Genomic DNA, 20,449 nt, shown 5'->3' on the forward strand with positions numbered 1-20,449 from the left:
ATCTGAAAGCAATCACACACGCGCTGCGGTTTATCGTGCAACGCCAACGTCGAGAACTGTATTTTAATTTCTTTATCTTTTTTTTTCTTTCGAAAATTTTCCACCTGAGCCTAATTCGTTTCGCGTAGGCCGTTCCTCCCGAGTTCCGAGGACCGTGAAATTAATAAAATAAGCATCGAGCAGGCTCGGGGAACGAGAGAGGACCCGGAGCTCGGAACGCGACTCGCGGGACTATAAATAGCCCCGACGAAAGTTTACATTCAAATTGAATTAAAACAAAATGATACGCGCGATAATCAAGACGTCCCTCGGCCGAGTAAAAGACGTCGGGGCGAGGCTTCTACGCAGGACGTCTCGCAATTATAGGCCTCGTAACGCGCCGTTCCCCCGCGCGGCGATCATCTCGCCGTTTCCATGTGGATGCCGCGGGGCAAAAGTATTCGCGAGTCGCGCGAACGGGGCCTGGCCGTAGCCGCGGACGAGAGGCTATTTTCAGGCCCATCGGCATTATCGGCCTGCTTCTCAAGAGCGAGATCGAGCTCCGAGCAAGGATAACGGCCTCGAGATAAAGGGGAAAAAAAAAAAGACACGGAGCGGCCCGCGACTTGTCCTTTGCCGCTTCCTATCCGCTAAAACTCGGATTCTTCGCTCGTTATCTAATAATTCTTCAAGCGAGACCGAACAAAGTCGCGAGTGAGAATTATCTAATGTAAGTTCTGGTATCAGCGCGAGAGGCGGCTTTTATCTGGGCGTACGATGCTCGCGGGACGAGCACCGCGACGCATCGTTGTACGATCGTATCGATCCGGTATTCCGATTATCTCGGCGCCGGATCCCAGCATCGCGTAATCCTTTCGCACGTGTTTGCGCGCACGCAACGCGCCCGCAACCGCGTAAGTTTATCCGGCCAGACGTTTTGACGTTTTCTTATTAATAGCAGATTGACCGAGATCCCGGATGTACCGGGTGGACCGCGAGCATCACGCTCCTCCGCGATATCATATTCTTCGTGCGAGTTAAAAATTTGTTATTCGACTTTTGTCTCATTATTCGTGTCTAATTTAAATATCACGCGAGGGTGAAACTTTTAATCAAGCGCGAAGGCGAGAGATGAAAAAAAAATGTATTTCGAGCTGCTAAATTTATTAAAAACTCGGCTAGAAGCTTAGACCAAAACAATATACATTTTTTTTTATGTTTTAAATCGTTTTGTTGCGAAATCGAGAAAAGATTTCGATACGCGATTTCACGAAACTATGTCAACGAGATTGCATTTCGATTATTTATAGCGCGTTTCTTCGAAGAAATAAACGGCGCGGCGCTTTTTAAATACCGGCAACCGCTTGAAGCCTCCTTCTGTAATGCATTGTGCAACTGTAATTACGCCGATGCAAACGCAACACCGAACGCACAACGCGCTACGTAGGATGACTATACTATCGCCGCAATTACGCAGTAATGTTAACGTTCAACGTACACAGTTAGGTGATCATTCCGCTAATAATAAGATTGTTTAAACGACACGTTAATATATCTGCATCGATGGTCATTTATACAGCGTCAACCGAAGGTGCTAGATATTTAATTTCGATCCGCGAAATCGCAAATTTAATTCGAGTTTCGATCGTCTCTATTTTTTTCTATTTCTTTTTCCCCTTCTTTTTCCTTATTTTTTCTTATATTTTAATATTGCGATACGCGAGAGTGCAGTCTTCTTTTTTTTCCCGGCGACGGGAAAGAAGGAAAAAAATTTTTTTTGCCACAGGCAAATCCGCCCGCTTGGGATTGCGAGATATTGTCGGTGAAGATGGTGGATCAGGTCGACAAAGACAGGCCTTCTTTTATCCGCGGCCAACTTTGAAATATGGCAAAGCAATAGGTGAAAGGAACGAGCGTGAAGCAACCGGCTTCTAAGGCGCAACAGGTGTTAATGTCATCTTCTCCACCCTTTACTTTCCTTTCTAATATCGTGTGCCTCTTTCCAGTTTGAAAAACGAATTAGTTTAAACGTGATATTTACGAGGAGTAATGAAATCGAAAATATGCCGTCGCGAAACCTCGAGTAGCATGGGAAATATATTTCGCGCGGTGAGTAAAAACGAACGTCGGATGAAAAACGTTGTTAATATAATCTTGATATCCGCTTAAGTATGTACGAACATGAGAGAAACGATACCGTGCGTAATGATAACAAATGCGATTTGATACATAAAATTTTAACGCCTCGTTTTACAGATTTACAGACAACTCGTGCATAAGAAATGACTAGTAATTTTTTTGTCTTATTCTTTTTTTTTCTTTCTTTTCTTTTTTTTTTTTTTTTTTTAATTTATCTTATTGCTTGTCCGAGACGGGCGGTTTAATGGCGCGCGGACGAAGGTAGCGCAGGCTCGAACTCGGAAAGTTATTTAATTGATCACGTTCAACCACGCCCTTGCATGAGTCGACACGCGATAAAGTAAAATTGCAATGCACGCATTGATCGACGATGAAAGGACTTGCATAATAAACGGCAGCGAGTTTAAAATTAGCTTCTGTTCCTGACCTATGCTTCGCGCTTTCGTGTCGTTCGCGCCGTTGATAAAAATCGGGGAATCAAATTTTACCCACGTGGTCAAAACATTTTCGTCGGCGTTGGCACTTCTTTTTTTTTCTTTTTTTTTTTCCTTTTTTCTTTTTCGCTTCCTCCTAGGAGCGATCGACGAGCGAGGTGACGCGTGTTTTCGGGATTTACGCGACGATGCAACGACACGCGTTGACGCGGAAATATTTGCCGATATTTGCAGAGGGGAAAAAAAAAAGAAAAAGAAAAAAGAAAAAAATAGATGAAGAATATAATGGAAACTTTGATAAGCGCGAGCAGAAAAATTCAAGCCTTCAACAATACCGTTCTATACCTCGCGCTACCAATTGAGCTCGTCGTGTTTTCGCAAAGACATTGTTAGGCAATATTCCGGGCATTATTATGTAAAGTGACGCACGAATTTAAAAATAGTTCTTTTCTAGCGTTTGCATAATGGAGCGTTATTTGCGGAATACATGCAATCGTTTGGTACCTCGCAGTTTCAAACCGCCATTAGACTTTGCCGACTAGAGAAACTTCAAGTGTTACACGCCAGCGCAACATTTGTTTCCCATGGCACACATTGAAATCATCCAATGAAGGATAATGCGAGAGTATGAGCAGTCGCGTTCGCTAAGGCCAGGTCTATTTAAATAAAGCGATCTTTAACGTCTAATGATACGGTACCGCCGGAGTACAATTTCCGACGTTACATCGTTACTATCTTCATTCCCGAAATTTTATCGCAAGAAACGCCACACGTTATTATTCACTAATAAACCTGTTCTTTCAGATTCCGTCTTGATTAATAATTCAAGTTTCATTTTTTTTTCTCTCTCTTTTTTTTTATCCCTCAATGACTCAGAAACGAGGATAGAAAAAAAAAAAAAAATTAATAACACTTCAAGTTTTTTTCTACACGTTAAAATTTATCTCCCGCTCGTTCCCTTCTTATTTTATTTAAATTACCGGAGAGCACCGAACCAGATGGGACTAATTATTACAAAACTCAGCGACCGTTGAAACGAATTATGCGGAAAGTCGGTTTCTCAATTTTCCCCCGAGGCGTCCACTCGTCCGTCTCTCCAAATTCGACGTGGCTCATATGGGAGAAGGGTGTCGTAAATGTCGATTGCGAGTTTCTCCCGGGGAAAAAAAAAAGACACTCGTCTTACTGATTCTATCCGCGGTGCAACCTGCCACCAGAGCGGCGAGATGCAGGGCCCGCAAAAGCTGACCCTTAGGCGCCGGCTCCAATACTCGCGCCACGTGTCGATTTACACCTACACGTGCGCGCTTGCGTATCGCAAGCTCGATCAGCGCGAACGGCGAGCGATTAAAAGGGGCAGCAAAGTCACGGCGATTACCATTATCTCAATTTTTTTTTCCACTCGCGCCGACTTTCCTTCTGAATAAAATAAAAAAAAAAGAAAAAAAAAGGTTTGCAAAACCGAAGAGCGTAATCGGTCCTCTTTCGCGTTCATTCATCCTCTTCCCGATCTGTTTACGCGCCGATCAGCGTGCACTCGTTTTAACCGTGTTTACACGGATTTTACGCTCCAGCCGAAGTTCGCGAAGTATACACACGCCCGCGGTGATTTACTCGGGGCCGATAATACGACGCGCGAAAACGCGGCCGGCACGACTGGCAGGCTCTTGTAAGCCGAGACTTTCGAGTGATAATAAAATAAATATATTACGCCCACAAATAATCTCGCGCTTCCACTCTCTTTCTTTCTCTCTCTCTCTTTTTCTTAAGATATAGATTCGAAGAAGCCGCTTGAATCGGCGCCGCGATATCCCCTTCAAAGTCCTCACGTGGCGTCACGCGAATCTCGTCGCGCCGATGCGGAATTGATGAATTTCAAAACCTATAATCGAGAACCGAACGACTTAAAGCCAAGCACCGCGCGAAAGACGGCGAAATTTTATCGTTCAATTACTTTCTCTCCCGCCCTCTTTTAAATATATACTTATATATTTTTTTTTCTTCTCGCTTTTTTTTTTCCATCGCGAGAACGTCCCGTGACGGGTTTTCGATTCGTAGAATCGAGAACAAAGACTGGTTTAGCGAGAAATATCGTTGATTAGCAGATAACGAAAAGAAGTGGCGACTTATCGCCTGAGGTATCGGCGAGATAAGGCCGCCGGATCGGACGGAAATAATCGGGATGCTCGCGAGCGAAAGTGCCCCGCGTCTAGCCGCGCGAAAGCGCGATTTTTCGAGCGACGGAGAAAGGCCACGCGGGTTCCCGCGAGCCGCGCACGTGAAAACGCACGCGGCCGACGCGGACAGGTCGCGCCGGGTAACGCCGAGAGCGTCGAGAAGCCGGCGCGGGATCGCGATAAGCCGCGGAACGTAAAGTTTCACGGATCGAAGTGGCTGCCTCCGCTTTCCCAACGTTTTCTTAATCTTTATCTTTCTTCGTTTCTTAATTTAATTTAATTTTATTCTTTTTTCTTTTCTTTTTTTTTTTTTTTTAATTATTAATGTGCTAAAGTACTTAATTAAGTAATATTTAATTTCTGACTATTTCGAAACCTACGTAGATCGATCCGCGAAAAGTCGGCCGGCGACGAGAATAAAAGGTGCTAAGTACGTGGATTAAAGCCGGCGTGTCCCCGACGTTATCGCGAGGCGTGTACGTTTCGGAAAATCACCGGCGGCTGCGAGGAAACGCGCCGAGATAATCTTACGCGGCCGCGGGGGCCGCGCCGCCGGCCGAAATCGTCGCGGTCCGCGCGGGCAGGGCAGCGGCATGCCGAATCTCGCCGTTCTCCTCCTGGACGTGCCGTGCCTCATTGGCGAATCTGCTTATCGTCGCCGTGGCCCCGCGGCGCGGTTAGGTTCCCTTTGGCCGCAGGCGAGAGCGCGGACGGCGACGCGTTTCGAGCGGCGTTAAAAATAGCGTTAATTCAAATGATATTTGAGAACGCGGGGGGAGGAGGGAGAGGGAAGGGGGGGAGAGACCGAGCAAGGTGCGGAAGCACGAGAGGCGGAAGAGAGGAAAAAACCGGCCGGTGGGCGAGCATACGGGGCGGGGAGCGAGGGCGCGGAAAATTGCGGAGTAAAGTGTACCAACCTGTCGCTCTTGTCGACGACGGCGAGCGGCGCGAGTTCCTGGAGCGGCGGCTCGGCAGATATGCCCTGGGCACGACCGCGCGTCCGCGGCTTCGTCGGAGTGAGCGGAGGCGCCGAGCTGAAGGGCAGGATGCTCAGGAACTTGTCCAGGTGGCTGCGGAGCTCCTGGATCTCGGCGTCGCGGCAACAAACGGCGGCCTCGAGCTCGGCGATCCGCTCGTCCTTGACGCGTAGGAGCTCCTGGAGGTCCCTCAGGGTGCCCATGGCGGCCGCGATACCAGCTCCGGCGCCGACGTACGGCGACGAGACCTGCGTGACCTGCGTGGTGGTGGCGGTCGTGGCGACGACGCCGCTGGTGCCGTCCGTCGGCAGCTGCGCCGTCGATGCGACCACGGCGGCGTCACCGACGGCAGCGGCGTCCTCCTCCTCGTCGGCGGGCGGCTGCTGCGACGATGAGAAGCACAGCGAGTCGAAGCACACGCGCATAGACACGCAAGCGTCGCCGATAGGCACTCGGTATTTCGTACCCTCGTCCATTCAACCTGCTGTTGGGCGCGATAGAGGAGGACACATACGCGGAGCGTCGCGACCGGGACCCGGCGAGGACGTCGTCGGTCGTTACTATCGCGCGAATTCGCATGATTCGCGCTCCCGAAGAGCGCCGGACCGACCAGGGGGGGCAGGCACACTCTTGTGAAAAAGAGGGACGTACTCGGGCGCCATCTGCGCTTTCCAACTCGGAAATAGTCAACTAACCCGATCACATGACGAAAAGTAGGGAACCGTTCCACACATGTATACGCTCTGGCACTTGCTGTCACACGTCGGCGCGAAGCGAGCCTGTCGCTAGTAACGTCGAACTGAAAGCGCAGTAGCGCAACACCGGGTACAGGAGTGCAACCCTGTCAGCGCGTCTCGTAAAACGCTCTCAGGTTGGCGTCACTGTCCGTCGGACGATTTTATAATGGCCGCCAACGTAGTTACTCGCACCGCTGCTAGAGACCGCAACCTGTCGCATTTTCGGAACGAACGAACGGTTGACGGTTGACAGTCGGCCTCATCGAACCCAAATGGCGAATGCAAACCGTAACGGAAGAAGATGAAAGAGGAAAAAGAATCTGGAAGAATCTGACAGACTCGTCAAAACGGAGCTGGACGTAAGCGCGGACAGAAGCGGCGGACGAGACACTTGTTGCACGCGTCTTGGTGAGTTATATTATTTATCTTACTTTTAACAAACTTTTTTTCCATGCCGCTTTCGTTCGTACTCGCAAATGTATGAAAAATATATTAATGATATCTTTAACACGAAAAGGAATTCTACGATATATTTTTAACAATCGTCTACGATTATTTTATTTTATTTTTTTTTTTTCCTCCAACTTGAGGAGATAAGAAGGGAAGATTAATAACGCGGAAATATATTCTGAAAGTAACGAACTTTGTCTAACGTACGGTTAAGTATTTTAACGAAGAATCGCTGCACTGTGCAGTAACGCTTTCTCGTCGGACGAGCGAGAAGCTGGTGAAAATAGAACGACATGGTAACGGAGAAAGACAGTTACCTACTCATTTACAGTTTCCTACAAAACGTACGAATAATTAAAATCGCAAAGTATATCAAATAACACGTAATTAGTTCAGCAATAAGGGCGTTAACGTGAAACTGATCGAGACATAAAAATTCGTTAAGTTTCTCAAAGCACTTCCCGTCGATTAGTTTAATAAACGCAAAAATTCGAACGAGTATTAAAAAATCTTAACGATCTAACACAAGCGCAATAATTTCCAACCGAAACAGTTCTCTATAAAAACTTTAATCGTGAAGTATAAATGATAATATAATTTGTATCATACATAGATATAACTCACAGTAGTCTTGCCGTAAAAATGAAACGTGAGACAGTTTCACTGTGATAAGAAATTTATATATGTAGATGCGAATCTAAATGATATATTTAGCGTACGAGAACATTTGCGAAATAAATGTTTTAACTGAGAGTTGTTGATGGAAGAAAAGTGAGGAGCGTACAATTCAAATTTGTTATATTATCTTCATACATCTTGAGACATGTATGTCGTTGTTTTCTGTGTCGATCATTTTATAAGTATTGATAATATTTGTAATAACAATCTAAACAGTCACATACTTATTCCTATAGATCTTAAATCATTCTTTTACTTTACATATGGATCTTCAATTTTTTTTTATTAATTCTATCCTATAATCGATCAATTTCTTCACATGCCTGTGCGGAGAACAATCGGCAATCAGTTTTATTTTATTTCTTTTTTTTTTATAAGTTCCCTTGTCGAAGATTCCTTTTTTCTTTTTTTTTCTTTTTTTTTTTGAAAAGATTGACAATATTGATTAAATAGAAGCTTTGCCAAAAGTGATACGCAAATGGTCTGGTTAAATTTGAAACATTTTTTTTTTTTCTTACGTTAATATTACAGATATAATAGATTTACGTATACAAGGCTTACAAAAATTCAACTGACTGGTCCAAAGTCAGAAATACATAAAGTGTATCGCGCGTTAAAAATTATAATACGGTATGACAATTTTTCTTTTTCTTTTTCTTCTCACAATAGTATATTAATTTGAAAGAAATTGTTTTGTTACAATAACCTAATTGTTCATAAATAACAAATGCAAGACACGGCAGGATTCGTAGTGCTAAATGAATTCAAGTATTCGTAATAAGATTATTTCGTTGACGAGCTTTTACAAAATCCGTTTGAATAATCAGGGAATTAACGATGAGTATCACTTGAAAAGTTTTCTTTCTTTCTCTTCCTTTTCCGTCTTATATCCTCGCTCTTTTGTATAGAAATATTATATGGGAGACAATCCAAATGCGAATGTTCTGACAGTGGGACGGTGTGTGCTATTTATTTCAATTTATAAAAGGTAAAATATTTTATTTTGCGAAATGAGTCTCTAAAAAGAATACGATCAACAACTTCGATGTCGTAACGTGAGTCCATTTCGATATTCAGGTAGTGTATTGCTACACGAAAGAATGATACATATGTACATAGAGAAACTTGCACTATATATATGTTTTTTATATATAATTTATGTACATGGTATACATGTCGTATATACCAATACATACGCGTACACTTCTTTATATCTTTTCGGGAATTTTTTTTTTTTAATACTGAGAATTAAATTGTTTGAATGCATTCCATAATTTTTTTTTCTTTTTTTTTTCATTTTTTTTTTTCTTTTTTTTTTAACGTGTAAATTTAAGATAATTTTTTTTTGGAATATCGTAAAAGTATTTATATTATGTACACAATATAGTTATTTGTCCCGAAGATCACATGAAACGATTATAGCGTACCGTTAGAAAGTTGTCGTTCGTGACAATAAAAAGTCAGACCTACTTTTTATCTGAACTACTAAAGTCATCGGAAATTAAATGACTTATTAACATTATTACGAAATCAGTTATAATAGCTAAATTTTATATGCAAAAAAAAAAAATGAAAAGAGGGAACGTAATTGTATCCGTTCTTTATTCACTTTTTATTCAATCGCATTTAATTTCTCAATTTTCATTTCATTAACGTTGACTAGTCGATCTTAATTTTGCACTAAAGAAGAAAGAAGTTTTGAAAACGATTATCAAAATACGAAACAATTCTTTAAAATACCGTCATTTCCATTACTTTGAGATCTTTATACGTGTATTTCTAATATTAAACAATTAGTTATTTAATACAAATCGACGCGGAGTTTCGCGACAGATACGAAATTGAACAGTTCATGTACCGGTTGAAAAATTACTTTGCATCGCAACACATTTCACAAGCGCAGATCAAAGTATCTTAAAAGAATATCAGGCTGTGTGTCGATAATCAATTACACCACAGGATGTCCTACTTAAATTTTATTACATGATGACACATTTTCAAAATGCGTATAATATACCGTTCCCTAAATAATCCTATTACAATTTTTTTTTTAATTGTTTTACAACACATTTTATTCCGGATATATTTAATACCATATTTTTTTTTTTTTTTACGGGTAAAGTACAAAATGCATTCCGCCAGACATTAATTGCCTTTAATCGTAGCGAATAATATTCTTCTATCACGGAATATAATAAAATCAGATATGTATAGGACATCCTGTATATTTAATCTATGTCGTATCAATAAATGGAAAAAAAAAGGAAAAAAAAACAGAGAGAAAAAAAATACAAAGATACGTATGGCACTCTCGATCGGCCTGCATTTCACCTCGTTTGAACGGTGGCCGAGTTATTAAAGATATGTTTTAGTCTCTGTATCGACATTTGTCAGAAGTAGAACTTCCGCATTTTATTTGGCATCGCGTTACAATAAACCTCGCTTCAAGCCGTATAACTTCACTATTGTCGATGATATGTACTCAGGCTTCGTTCTTCGATCCTTGCGGGTTCACTTACGATCGCCCCACCCGGCGCTGTTGTAAAACCAAGATGAAGTACCCTCGTCTCTCGTTTTGCTCCATGAATTATCAAGGCCGCTGCTTCCGTTATCCTAATTAGAATTCGACATTAATAACTTTTTCCCTGTCGCGGGCTCTATTCGCGCCGCTCTTCGAGCTCTATCCCGTGCTCGCTACGATATCATGTCTCATTCGCGTCATTACATTCCATCGTGTGCGTTTGTATCGAATACTAGAAGAGAAAAAAAAAAAAAGGATTTAGTCGCTTTGCTCACCACGTTCAACTGATGCGACGGTGAAAGGTAATCCATATTGGTGTAGTAGGAATAATTTTGATAGCACTGCTGCTGGGATGGGGTTGTCGTCCACGTTAATCTTTGATGATCGCCCGGAAATGCTCCGCCACTTTCCGTCACGGCCGGGCTCCAAATGCTACTGCTACCGCCGCCGCTGCTGTACACCGTGCCACCTAACTATTAAAGAACGGAATTTTATAAGCCCGTCTTAATCGGCGGGAAAGAAATATAATTAACGCGTTGAAGAAAGTTTCTCTGTCAAAGTCGAGACTCGTTACGTGCGTCGATAGTACTGGTACGTAATCTTCCTCCACTTACGCTGGGTGGAGTGGTGCTGGCTGCCAACAGCAAACTGGCGTTTCCCGCGGGCTTGTATTGCGGCGAGTCCCTCAAAAGTGCCGGCGAGCTTGCCGCCGAGCCGCCCGTGCCTCCGCTTCTGAATAGAAAAAAAAAAAAACGCGGTTACAACGAACCCGGTTTGCGCGACAATCGATCGCGTTCGCGATCATACGCGCCCAGGATTCACCCAGGGTGCGAGAGTGAAGACGCGCTCTCGCGCCACTGGGCATCGCGACGATATGCCGGCGCGGTAGCCGTAATTGGTACGTTGTTAATTATCAAACTAATTAAGAGGACCGATTATCTCGGTCCGCGGACGCGTCCGAGATAGATTGTTAGCGCGATTACGGGCGGCGCGCTAAAGATAAGCGCTCATTAAGATAAGTGATACTCACAAGGGCGTAGTGGCAGGTACCGCGGCGGCAGGCGTAGGAGGGGTGGTAATTGAAGGGCTTTTTCCAGCGGGTGGGTTATTAGCCGGGCTCCCCGAGGGCTTTTTCGATCTCGGCGCCTTATCTTGTTGCTGCTGCTGCTGCTTCTGCTGCTGCCGGCATTTAGCCCGACGATTTTTGAACCATACCTGCGAACACCCAATTGCATCGGCGGTTACGCAATCCGTCCGTCCGTCTCCCCCCGCGGCGCATCGTTGCGTTTAAAGAAAGAAAAAGAAAAAGAAAAAAAAAAGGGGAAAGAAAAAGAAGAAAAAAAAAACGGTAACGATAATAAGAAGTCGACGCATCTGTCGCGAAATGAATCGAAACGATATTTTCACGTTCCAACGATGCGTAATACAAATGTGATTCAGAAACGAATCCAGAGAGCCGCGCAAAGCTCTCGCAAAGCTGGCGTAATAGCCAATTATAAGGGAATACCGGACTGGCACGACTATCAATTACCAATCAAGCTGACTGCAGCAGCGCGAACGAAAACACGCACGCATATCGGACACGCTCGCTATCAGGCCGCCGTTAATGCAACAGAATTACGAAAACCGATCGGGAGTGTAGGTCGTTCCCCCGCACACCAAGCAACTTCTCTGAATAGAGTAAGCCGATTTCGCGTACCAACGGGTTCGCTCCGGTTTGCGCTCAAAGTGTCCACCGGTTTTGCGCGAACACCTTGTAATGAAGCTGCTAATTATACTTACGCGAACTAAAAAGCGTTCTTCCCTTCGCCGGCGTACGGACGGTATCGATTACATTGGCGGCGCGTTTTAATAAAGTTCATCCCATTCCGTCTGGGTGTCGTAACATTTATTTACATTCCCCCGTCCGCGGCTCGAAAGAGAAATATATTATCCGAATCAAGAACCGGAAGTATGATTCGCGATTTCGGCTTATTGCGCAGACACGTGGGTACGTGAAAAATGGCACGGCGCCTTTTATTTACCCTTAGAAATGGTTGTACATCGAGGAAAGGGGGAGGAGGAGGCGATAAGGGGTTGCAGGGAGAGACGAGGCGAGTGGTAGGAAGTGGAGGGAAAAATGCGACAGGAGGAGAGAACTCGGAGAAGCCTCTCGCGATCGATGCTAGAAAGCGGAGAGGTGAGAGCTTGGGTTTCTACGGATTTTGCTGAGGGTAGGAGGGAAGGAGGGCGATGCTAACAGCTCGCGTTCCTCCGCCGAAGAAGTCTAGTGTACGTACCATAAGACGTATCCTTTGCTTTTAACAGAACGCCGTGAAAGTATTTCATCAGACAAGATACGCTCTTTACGCTCTATCGGGTAATATCGCCAATTAAAGTTTATCGTAAAAATTGTTATAGCACGTACGTTAGACCGTGGACAAGTTTCGGTATTTCACTCGAATGCTGAATATTATCAGGTCCCGTATTTCATAAGTATGACTCTGATTAAGCGTCGCGAATATAAATAAAAAAATGTTCAAGTATTTAATGTATAATCTCGATTTATTTCGTTTAAATGCAACATTTTTTTTTTTTTTTTTTTATAAACACGCTGGTCGTGAAATGATATTGTCGCATTGATCATGAAGGAAACTAGCTGCAGCGTAGCTAACAATAGAACGAAACCGTCTGTGTTCGGGAAGTCATGCAAGGGGTCCGAAAAACGTTCGGTGAACAGAGCAGTCCTCTGATTCTGCATTCGGGCAACGAACGTGCGGAAGACTATGGCCCATGCTGGGCCCATTCATCCCGTTTACACGGCGGTAGCCAGGTGTGTTGGACGGCAATTGCGGATGCGATGCGTCCTTTTCGCCTTTGATGAGAGAGGAATATGCGCGAACACGTTTTCGGACCCTGTGGACATCGAACTCGGCACGGGCAAATGGCACGGCGTCGGACGAGCATTGCCAAAATGTTGATTCCGAAAAATCTCATCCTTCATGTAGGTTTTTCGCGTTATTGTTGCACAAAAAAAATTCTTCCGCTATTGAGCAGGAATATCAATGACGGGAACGTCGTTTAAAACGTTATGCGGCCCGAGTAAAGGAACTTCATCTCTTTAGAATCATCGAAAAGAAATCCTGGGAGAATCGAAACGTTTTAGTTCTTCTCATATTCTCTTATGCCTGTTTTTTTTTATTTTTTATTTTTTTATATATTACACTTGTTATAAGTAATCAATGAAATTAATAAAATCTTTTATTAATTCTTATTAAATTAATTTTTCGCCGCGACTTTAAAGCCTGCCCGAGAAATACTCGGGCACTGGTAAGGCGAACGAACTCTATTCGGTTTTAACGAAGGAACTCGACTCAACTTTAACGAAGGAATATGAGAAAGAATCGATGCCGTCCGCACTGTCTGCGTGCCGATAGTGCGTACCCTTCGGTAACTAGACACCGTCGTGTTTTTCGTGAAGAGTAGACGCGTCGAAACTTTTTCGCTGCCGCATATTTTCTACCGCAGCTACTTCTTGCGATACTTTTTATGGGCTTCGAGGGTAATTTCCTTCATATTTCTCCGCGCGATTCACATATCGCGAGTGATATTAAATTAATGCGCGGGCTTTTACGACGGTACGTGCCAGAGTCGTGAGGAAATTTTGCGAAAGCTTATCAGATTGCTGTTAACGACTCACCTGCACTCTCGATTCCGGTAAATTAATTTTCATGGCCACTTCCTCGCGCATAAAAATGTCAGGATATTTTGTTCTTGAAAAAAGCCCCTCTAATACATCTAGCTGCGATCGTGTGAACGTCGTTCTTTCCCGCCGCTGCTTTCTTGGATTACCTTTAATAGAAAATTTTCAGTTTCAACGAAAATATTACAGATATCTTTTTTTTTTTTTCTTTTTTTTTATTCAATTTTTTAAAATGCTTTTTCCCTTAAAATTCTTCAACGTCGATATTTAATGCAAAACATTTATAAAGACTTGAAGAGAAATAGTAAAATTGTTATTTTTTTAAAAACAATTATAATAATGAATAAAAAAAATAATAATAATAAAAAAAAAAATGCTAACAATTTTGCAATCTCCAATTTACCGTTGCATTATTTCGCGCTCGAGACATGATATGAACAATAGCAAATTAATAAATTTCACTGCATTACCCGTACGTCACGGGTCAACTATATTTAATAACCAATCGATGGCGATTAATAAAATAAATATAATAAATGAGCCAGTTATTAATAACTAAATTAATAGCAGTAATAATATTTTCACGAGTTGGAAGCAACTTCCGTGCATAATGCAAAAGCTTTCACATTAACACGATTAATGAATAATTTTGTATTGTTGTCATTATTAGCATTTCTGCGCTTTATCAACGTGCTTTCTCCAATTACAGTCCGACGTTATAACTCACTGCAATTTTCACGCATTTTTTACGTAATGGTATTAATACGTATAAAGACCGACAGCAGCAGTCTAGTATTTCGCGCTTTTCTCACATTTTCGCGGTGAAAATAACACACGCACGCACACGCACGCACACGCATACACAATTCAAACGTGGAAAAAGCTTTACTTTCGGCGTAGTAAAAATTAATAAAATATGATGGGCACTCACAGTAGACGGACTCACCGGCGGGTGTACAACCGGGATAACCGATGGTGGAGTGTAACGCATCGATCGGCATGCTGAGGCCCATGTAGGGTGCTGTCTTGAGGGCGCCATAGGGCCCAGCAGCGGACGGTCCAAACGCCGCGGGCCCAAAGAGTTCGGAGGCCGAGGTGGTGGAGGCGGCGAGGCCCCCGAGATCGGCGGCGCCGGCGCCCCCGCTGCAGCCGGAAGTACCCCCGAGGCTGTTCGGCCACATCACCACCCCCTCGGCCCCCAGCACGACCACCCTCCCGCCGCGGTCTCTCTAAAGAGACGTCCTCAACGTCCAAATAATACGTTTTGTCTGAAACAAAAATGACGGAAAATAAAATTACGTATGAGAAATTTATTCGACGGTTGTCTTAATTAAAGGCGCATGGTAGTTAATATATTTAATCTCGTGATAAATTGTGAGACGCTTAAAAATTCCTATAAATATGTATAAAGCATGCGGAGCAAATAGAAATTGTTATAGAACGTCAGATCCGTAGATCAAATGCGATCTGTCTTTCTATCGGAAAATCGCATTGTTATTTCGAAAAATGTATAATGTAGAAGATTTAGAAAAAAAGTAAAAAAAAATAAAACAAAAACCCGTGTTCTCTTTCTCTACATTTTTCTTACCAATTCGATCTGTTTTCTTTTACAGGAGGGTAAACAAGTGGACGTCCGCGCGCGGAGGTTCGGAACGAGAAAAGTCTCCCGTCGGTTATCAGGTAAGACTGTCTCACGTCATCAAACATAGAATAGTAGGCGCTTTAGACAAACGCAAGCCGATTGTGTTGTCCGGCATGGAAATAAGAATGACGCGGTTGGCAGCTGCAGGGGATAATCCAACGGAGGTGCAACAGGACTCCGTGGTATTCTCGGAGGTGCCGTGGCTCGCAACCTAATTCCGAAAACGTATCGGCGGCCCGAAAACCGAGAACAGCGAAAAAGGCACTTCGAGGCCCTGAACGCCGCGGCAGCGCAGCCTTCCCCGTGCGCGGCTCTTAGCCGTTGACTTAAGTCGCGTTTTATCCTCTCCGATTACAAAGTCAGAAACGGCCGGCACTCCCATCTCCGCGCTCGCCAAACGGACGGGCCACCTTCCCCGGTGGTGGCGACTTGTTAATTTATTTACCACCGCGTTTATTACGTCTGTGCACATCTGCGATACGCCGAACGACGACGGACCCCGCGTATTATTTCCTGTCTCCCGGACGTCGGCGTCCACATGTTTCGGATTAAGGGCCGCTAATCGGCGAGTAATTAATGCACAGTGAGAAACAATGACGGCATGCGCTCGCGACGCGGACTGGTTGGGATATTTAATACAAGACGCGTGACGCTCTCGAGATGTTTTAAATATCCTTCGTCATCCCGCCAACTGTGTCACAGCTCTTTGTCACAATTATTGTCCATCTGTTTAATTAAAAGAAGAAATTAAAAAAAATCGCCTCGATACAAGTTAAATATAACGTCAAGCGTAATTAAATATTTTACGAACCGATGAATTTTCTACAAACACGTTATACGGGATTGTTAATTCATTTAAAAATTAAATTTCCATGAGTTGAAATGAAAAATTTTTAATAATGTATACTTTTACGAGTCCCGCGCGGTGAGGTTTCTATTTGCAAATGTGACTGATTCCAAGTACGCGCTATTAAAATCTTATATTGTCTTTGATAACGTAATATTCCGCTTTGTCTCTTAGCTGAGCTCTATGTTGAAACCAGATATTATTGAATTGAACCGCCGTCCTGTGTACAAAAGGCCTCTTCAGAGTGTTAATAGAGCCGCCGCAGCGTGAATCTTTTCGCGCAAATACAGATGAAACACCCATAATCACCCTCATACGTCACAGCGTATGTACATTGCATCCTGTTGCGTCCGCAATTGAAATTTGTGCCCGCGACTGCTGTTGAAATTCGTTTCGCTGTAAATTTAACTACCGGACGCGAAATACGGGCGATAAGTGGCTTTATGACATATCTATCAGGTCGTCGCACTCTAATAATTTTAATATAATCACAGCTTCTCGTTGAATAAATTATAAATTCATGCAAAAAAAAAAAGTAAAGGGGGCGAGAGGAAAATTTTTATCTCACAAATTAGAACGTTAAATTTACCGTTAGAAAAATTTTTTAATCATTTACTTTACTCAATCGGACGTGATCCACGTAACAATTTGCACTCTGAAAGGGATGAAATTTTTTCATGCCGATATAAAATAGCGCTTCTTTTTTTTTTCTCTCTCTCTCTCTCTCTTTTTCATTTTTTGTTTTTTCCCTCCCTGAGGTTCGCGGAGCGACGGATGCACAGATTACATCGCTCGATAAAATTATTACGAATACTTAATATTGTAGACGTAAATGGTGAGCTCTCGCGCATCATATTGCGTTTCTAATATTACGTCTCATTACGCTCGCGCGCAAATTTTCCTCTGATCTCCCCGGGACCGGAATAAAGTTGCTCGTTGAAAAAGAATCCATAGAGTATACAGTGCCCCGTGACGCCGCCTCTCGTCCTGGTTATATTAAAATTTTGCCCACTACTAGAGAAAGGACGAAGGACGAAGAAAAGCGGGAGTTATTCCCCCTGGGGTCCTTCTGAAATCAGTCAAGCGCGAATCTCCACTTTTGTACACTTATGCGCCTCGCGCTCGCCACAAAGCACTTGTTACATGCCACCCAGCATGGGCGAAAAATACTGAAAACAACTGTCACTTTCGAGAATTTTTTAACGATCACTGGCCCTCGCGCATTGTTCCCGCACAAAGTATATTTTCTCTTTTCTTTCGTTCCGACGCAAGCTCTCGGCGTCGTTCACTTCGCCGACGAGAATTTGACCGAGAGTTTGAAGGTAATTCTTGAATCTTGCTTTACGTGATTATAGAAAAAAGAAAAGCAGAGCAGTGTAATACAGTGTCGAGTGATGTCAAGTGCTACAACGTCAGGATAATCCAGAAACTGCCACGGAAGGAAGGAAGGAAGGACGGAAGGATGGAAAGCAACCTACTCTAACTTAACCGAAAGCTACAAATGTAAGTGAACCGGCAACGCGCCGTAAATTACTCAATTATAATTATCCAATATTTTTCTCTTTATTCTTTTTTTTCTTTCTCCTTATTTTTATTTATTTATTGCAAACGCAATCTTGACTTATTGCGAACAATCGCGCAGAACCGTGAAATTCGAGCTCAATAATTCCTTCGTGATTAAACGAAATTAAAATTCAATTACGAAATTTCGATAACGTGTCGAAAATAAAAAGTCAAGACCCGCGCGAAAGTGTACGTCGACGAAGTACGACAGAGATTTACTCGCACCTACGTCGCGCTGAAACGCCGTCGCGAGAAGATGAAAGAAAAGGAGAGAGAACGGGCACTCAATAGTCCTCTTATTGCAATAGCCAGAAGTCTCTTTATTTTTGTGCACTTTGGTGTACGGGACAATGCACTTGTTACAGACCGCAAAGTGTGGACAAAATGCCCAGGCCGCCACTCGATTGGCCCTTGAGGGCACTCGAGTGGTCCGCGACCCTCGCGTAGCGCCCGGAGAGAAACCGATCGAACCAGAGAAAGATAGCCGAAGGGTGCCTTTTACACCCGCGCGTACTTTTCCAACCCTCCCTTTCCGAAAATCGATCTCCCGCTGCAACGAGTCACTCCCACGTCGAGCCCTTCGACGTGCTCGGCCCTAGCGCAAACACTTTGCGTTACCAATCAACAGATATATACCGGCATGCCATCCCTAATGACTGTTAAATCCCCATTATTACATCCCGGCGGGTGTGCGCCACGCGAGGGAGAGAGAGAGCGCGCGGCTTTACCCTCTCGTCGTCAAAGAATACGATTTACGGATACATCCGGCGGATATCACCGCGGATCGAATTAAGCTAACAAGGCGCACGTGCGTTTCGCGATACGCGTTTCGCAGTTGCGTATCTCGAATCCCGGCCGCGAATTTCTCCGGTGTTTCCCCGATTAGCCGGATCTCGAAGACTCTTTCCGCCGTCGCGTAACGGCAAACTCTTCGCAGCCGAAGCTTTTCTTATCCCTCCCCCGTGAACAGTAATAAAGCGGTACTTTCTGTTCGAGTAATTCCGACTTTGTAGGTTTCCGCCGGAGCGGTTGAATATATTTTCCGGCGGTCTCTCGTATCTTCTTAGCTCGGCGCGGTAATAATTCGCGGCCGAGTCGTAAACGTAAAGGGAATCTCGTGCGGATGCGGTCGCGATGGAGGCGCGCACACATCGGAAACAACTCGCAGCATCCGGATTCATTCGCGGGAGGGTTGCAACGTCGTTTCTGCATTAGGTAGCGCGGTTTGCGGCTTCGGTACATCCGACGCTACACGAAGAACGACACACTGGCGTAGCTATCCTAGAAAGTTAAGTCGCGGCCGCATTGTTTCCAGGAGTATTTGCACACAACCGCATTGTTCCTGAAAAGCCCGCTCTCCGCACGGGGAGCTCCAGAATGAACGTTGCGCGTATGTATGCACGTTGCGTCAAGTACAGCCGTGCCGCGAGCACCGCGAGCCAAGCCAGAAGGTACTTGTGAAACGAGCGAGGCATTAACTGATTCCGTGAACGATTTTTCGAGATTACGCCGGTGCTCGAAGACTCCGAGGCAAATGCGCGTACGCGCTCTCGTCGTTGATAAGTTTGTAATAGCCTTTCACGTTTACATTCTTATTCCCAAATACGTGACTTGAAACTTTCGACGTTTCAACAACGATAAAAAAAAAAAGAAGCGATATAAAATGCACAAAATTCACATTCTCGATGTCGAACATTATGCGGCGATCTCTGGAAAATTATACCACTCGGTTCGTTCGATCCGACAAGAAGAAAAAAAAAAGAAAAAAAAAATCCCAAAAAAGGAGAAGAAAAAAAAGCTCGAAAAACGCTCTCCTCGTATATCGTTTAATAGGATAATAATTAGTTCAATTACCTAACGATAAGAACACCGGACGCTCACGGCTGCGCCGAGCTTCGTGGGTCAGGCTCTACGTCGGGTTCCCCTCGTGAGGTAATTATTCCAGCATCGAGCTCGAACTTTTTCGGAGAGATGATTTTACGGTGTCGCGGAGTCGCACGCTTTATGTACCACGGATTGTACTCGGATACCTCTGTCAAGGGGCCGCGTGCACGTAACCATGCGCACCAAAGTCGTGCACCGTAGGAAGCTTCTCTACGAGGAAAGGAATCGCGTTGAATGCAGCCGTAGCCTCGGGTATACGGCGTTTTGTTGCGCGTTCATTGAGCGTAAAACTTAATTCCCGTAGAAATTCCAGAGGGTATACGGCGGGCTATACCTCCTCCGGCACGGAGGCTTGTTCTCCGGTAGTTAGTCTTTATTCTCGGCCGGCAAAAAAGGAGATGCCGATGGGGGCTGCGGCCCGCCACCGACGGGGATGAGCCTCCTCCGTTTCGCTGTCCCTCGCCTCCCCCTCTCGCCGCCACCTGCCTCCATTCCGCTTCATGCTCCTTTACGTTCCGCCCTGACGGACGGTGGAAGTTACTGATTTCTCGGAGCCAATTTCGAGGAGGTTTTGTTCCCTCGGGGCCGAGCATTCACGGTTCTACGGTGGCCACGTCAATCCTCCCCGTCGAAGGCACGGCGCGACATTGGGACCCGTTCGCACGTGATAACATCGACCAGGGGATTCCGAGAGACTTGACGCTTCGATGCTGAAGCTGAGATTTCAGCTCGTGACAGT

The 20,449-nt window shown here is 44.4% G+C and overlaps 2 protein-coding genes across 2 annotated transcripts in view; both read right to left on the reverse strand.

Moving 5' to 3' along the window:
• Positions 1-6,270, reverse strand: part of For (cGMP-dependent protein kinase for) — a 28,911-nt gene extending 22,641 nt beyond the window's left edge. The window contains exon 1 of the mRNA XM_070655921.1: positions 5,647-6,270. Within this exon, the coding sequence (XP_070512022.1) occupies positions 5,647-6,182 (536 nt within the window). The 5' untranslated portion in view covers positions 6,183-6,270. The remainder of the gene's footprint in view (positions 1-5,646) is intronic.
• Positions 6,271-7,394: 1,124 nt separating this feature from the next.
• On the reverse strand, positions 7,395-15,046 carry Otd2 (uncharacterized protein LOC551357 homolog). The gene is made up of 6 exons (XM_070655134.1): positions 14,706-15,046; positions 13,772-13,923; positions 11,123-11,307; positions 10,707-10,824; positions 10,368-10,565; positions 7,395-10,184 (listed from the first exon to the last, which is right to left on the reverse strand). Exons 1-6 carry the CDS (start codon positions 14,953-14,955, stop codon positions 10,083-10,085), a joined length of 1,005 nt encoding a protein of 334 aa, XP_070511235.1. The 5' UTR covers positions 14,956-15,046; the 3' UTR covers positions 7,395-10,082.
• Between the last annotated feature and the right edge of the window lie 5,403 nt (positions 15,047-20,449).

The sequence above is a fragment of the Cardiocondyla obscurior genome, linkage group LG04 (genome assembly GCF_019399895.1).
Source record: "Cardiocondyla obscurior isolate alpha-2009 linkage group LG04, Cobs3.1, whole genome shotgun sequence".
Taxonomy (NCBI): Eukaryota; Metazoa; Arthropoda; class Insecta; order Hymenoptera; family Formicidae; genus Cardiocondyla; species Cardiocondyla obscurior.

Coding starts and splice junctions, on each gene's coding strand:
- Otd2 (XM_070655134.1), bottom strand. CDS start 14,955: ATGTGGCCGAACAGCCTCGGGGGTACTTCCGGCTGCAGCGGGGGCGCC. Junction 11,308..13,771: donor TACCGGAATCGAGAGTGCAG/GTGAGTCGTTAA, acceptor GGGTGTTCGCAG/GTATGGTTCAAAAATCGTCG. Junction 10,825..11,122: donor GTACCTGCCACTACGCCCTT/GTGAGTATCACT, acceptor TTTTCTATTCAG/AAGCGGAGGCACGGGCGGCT.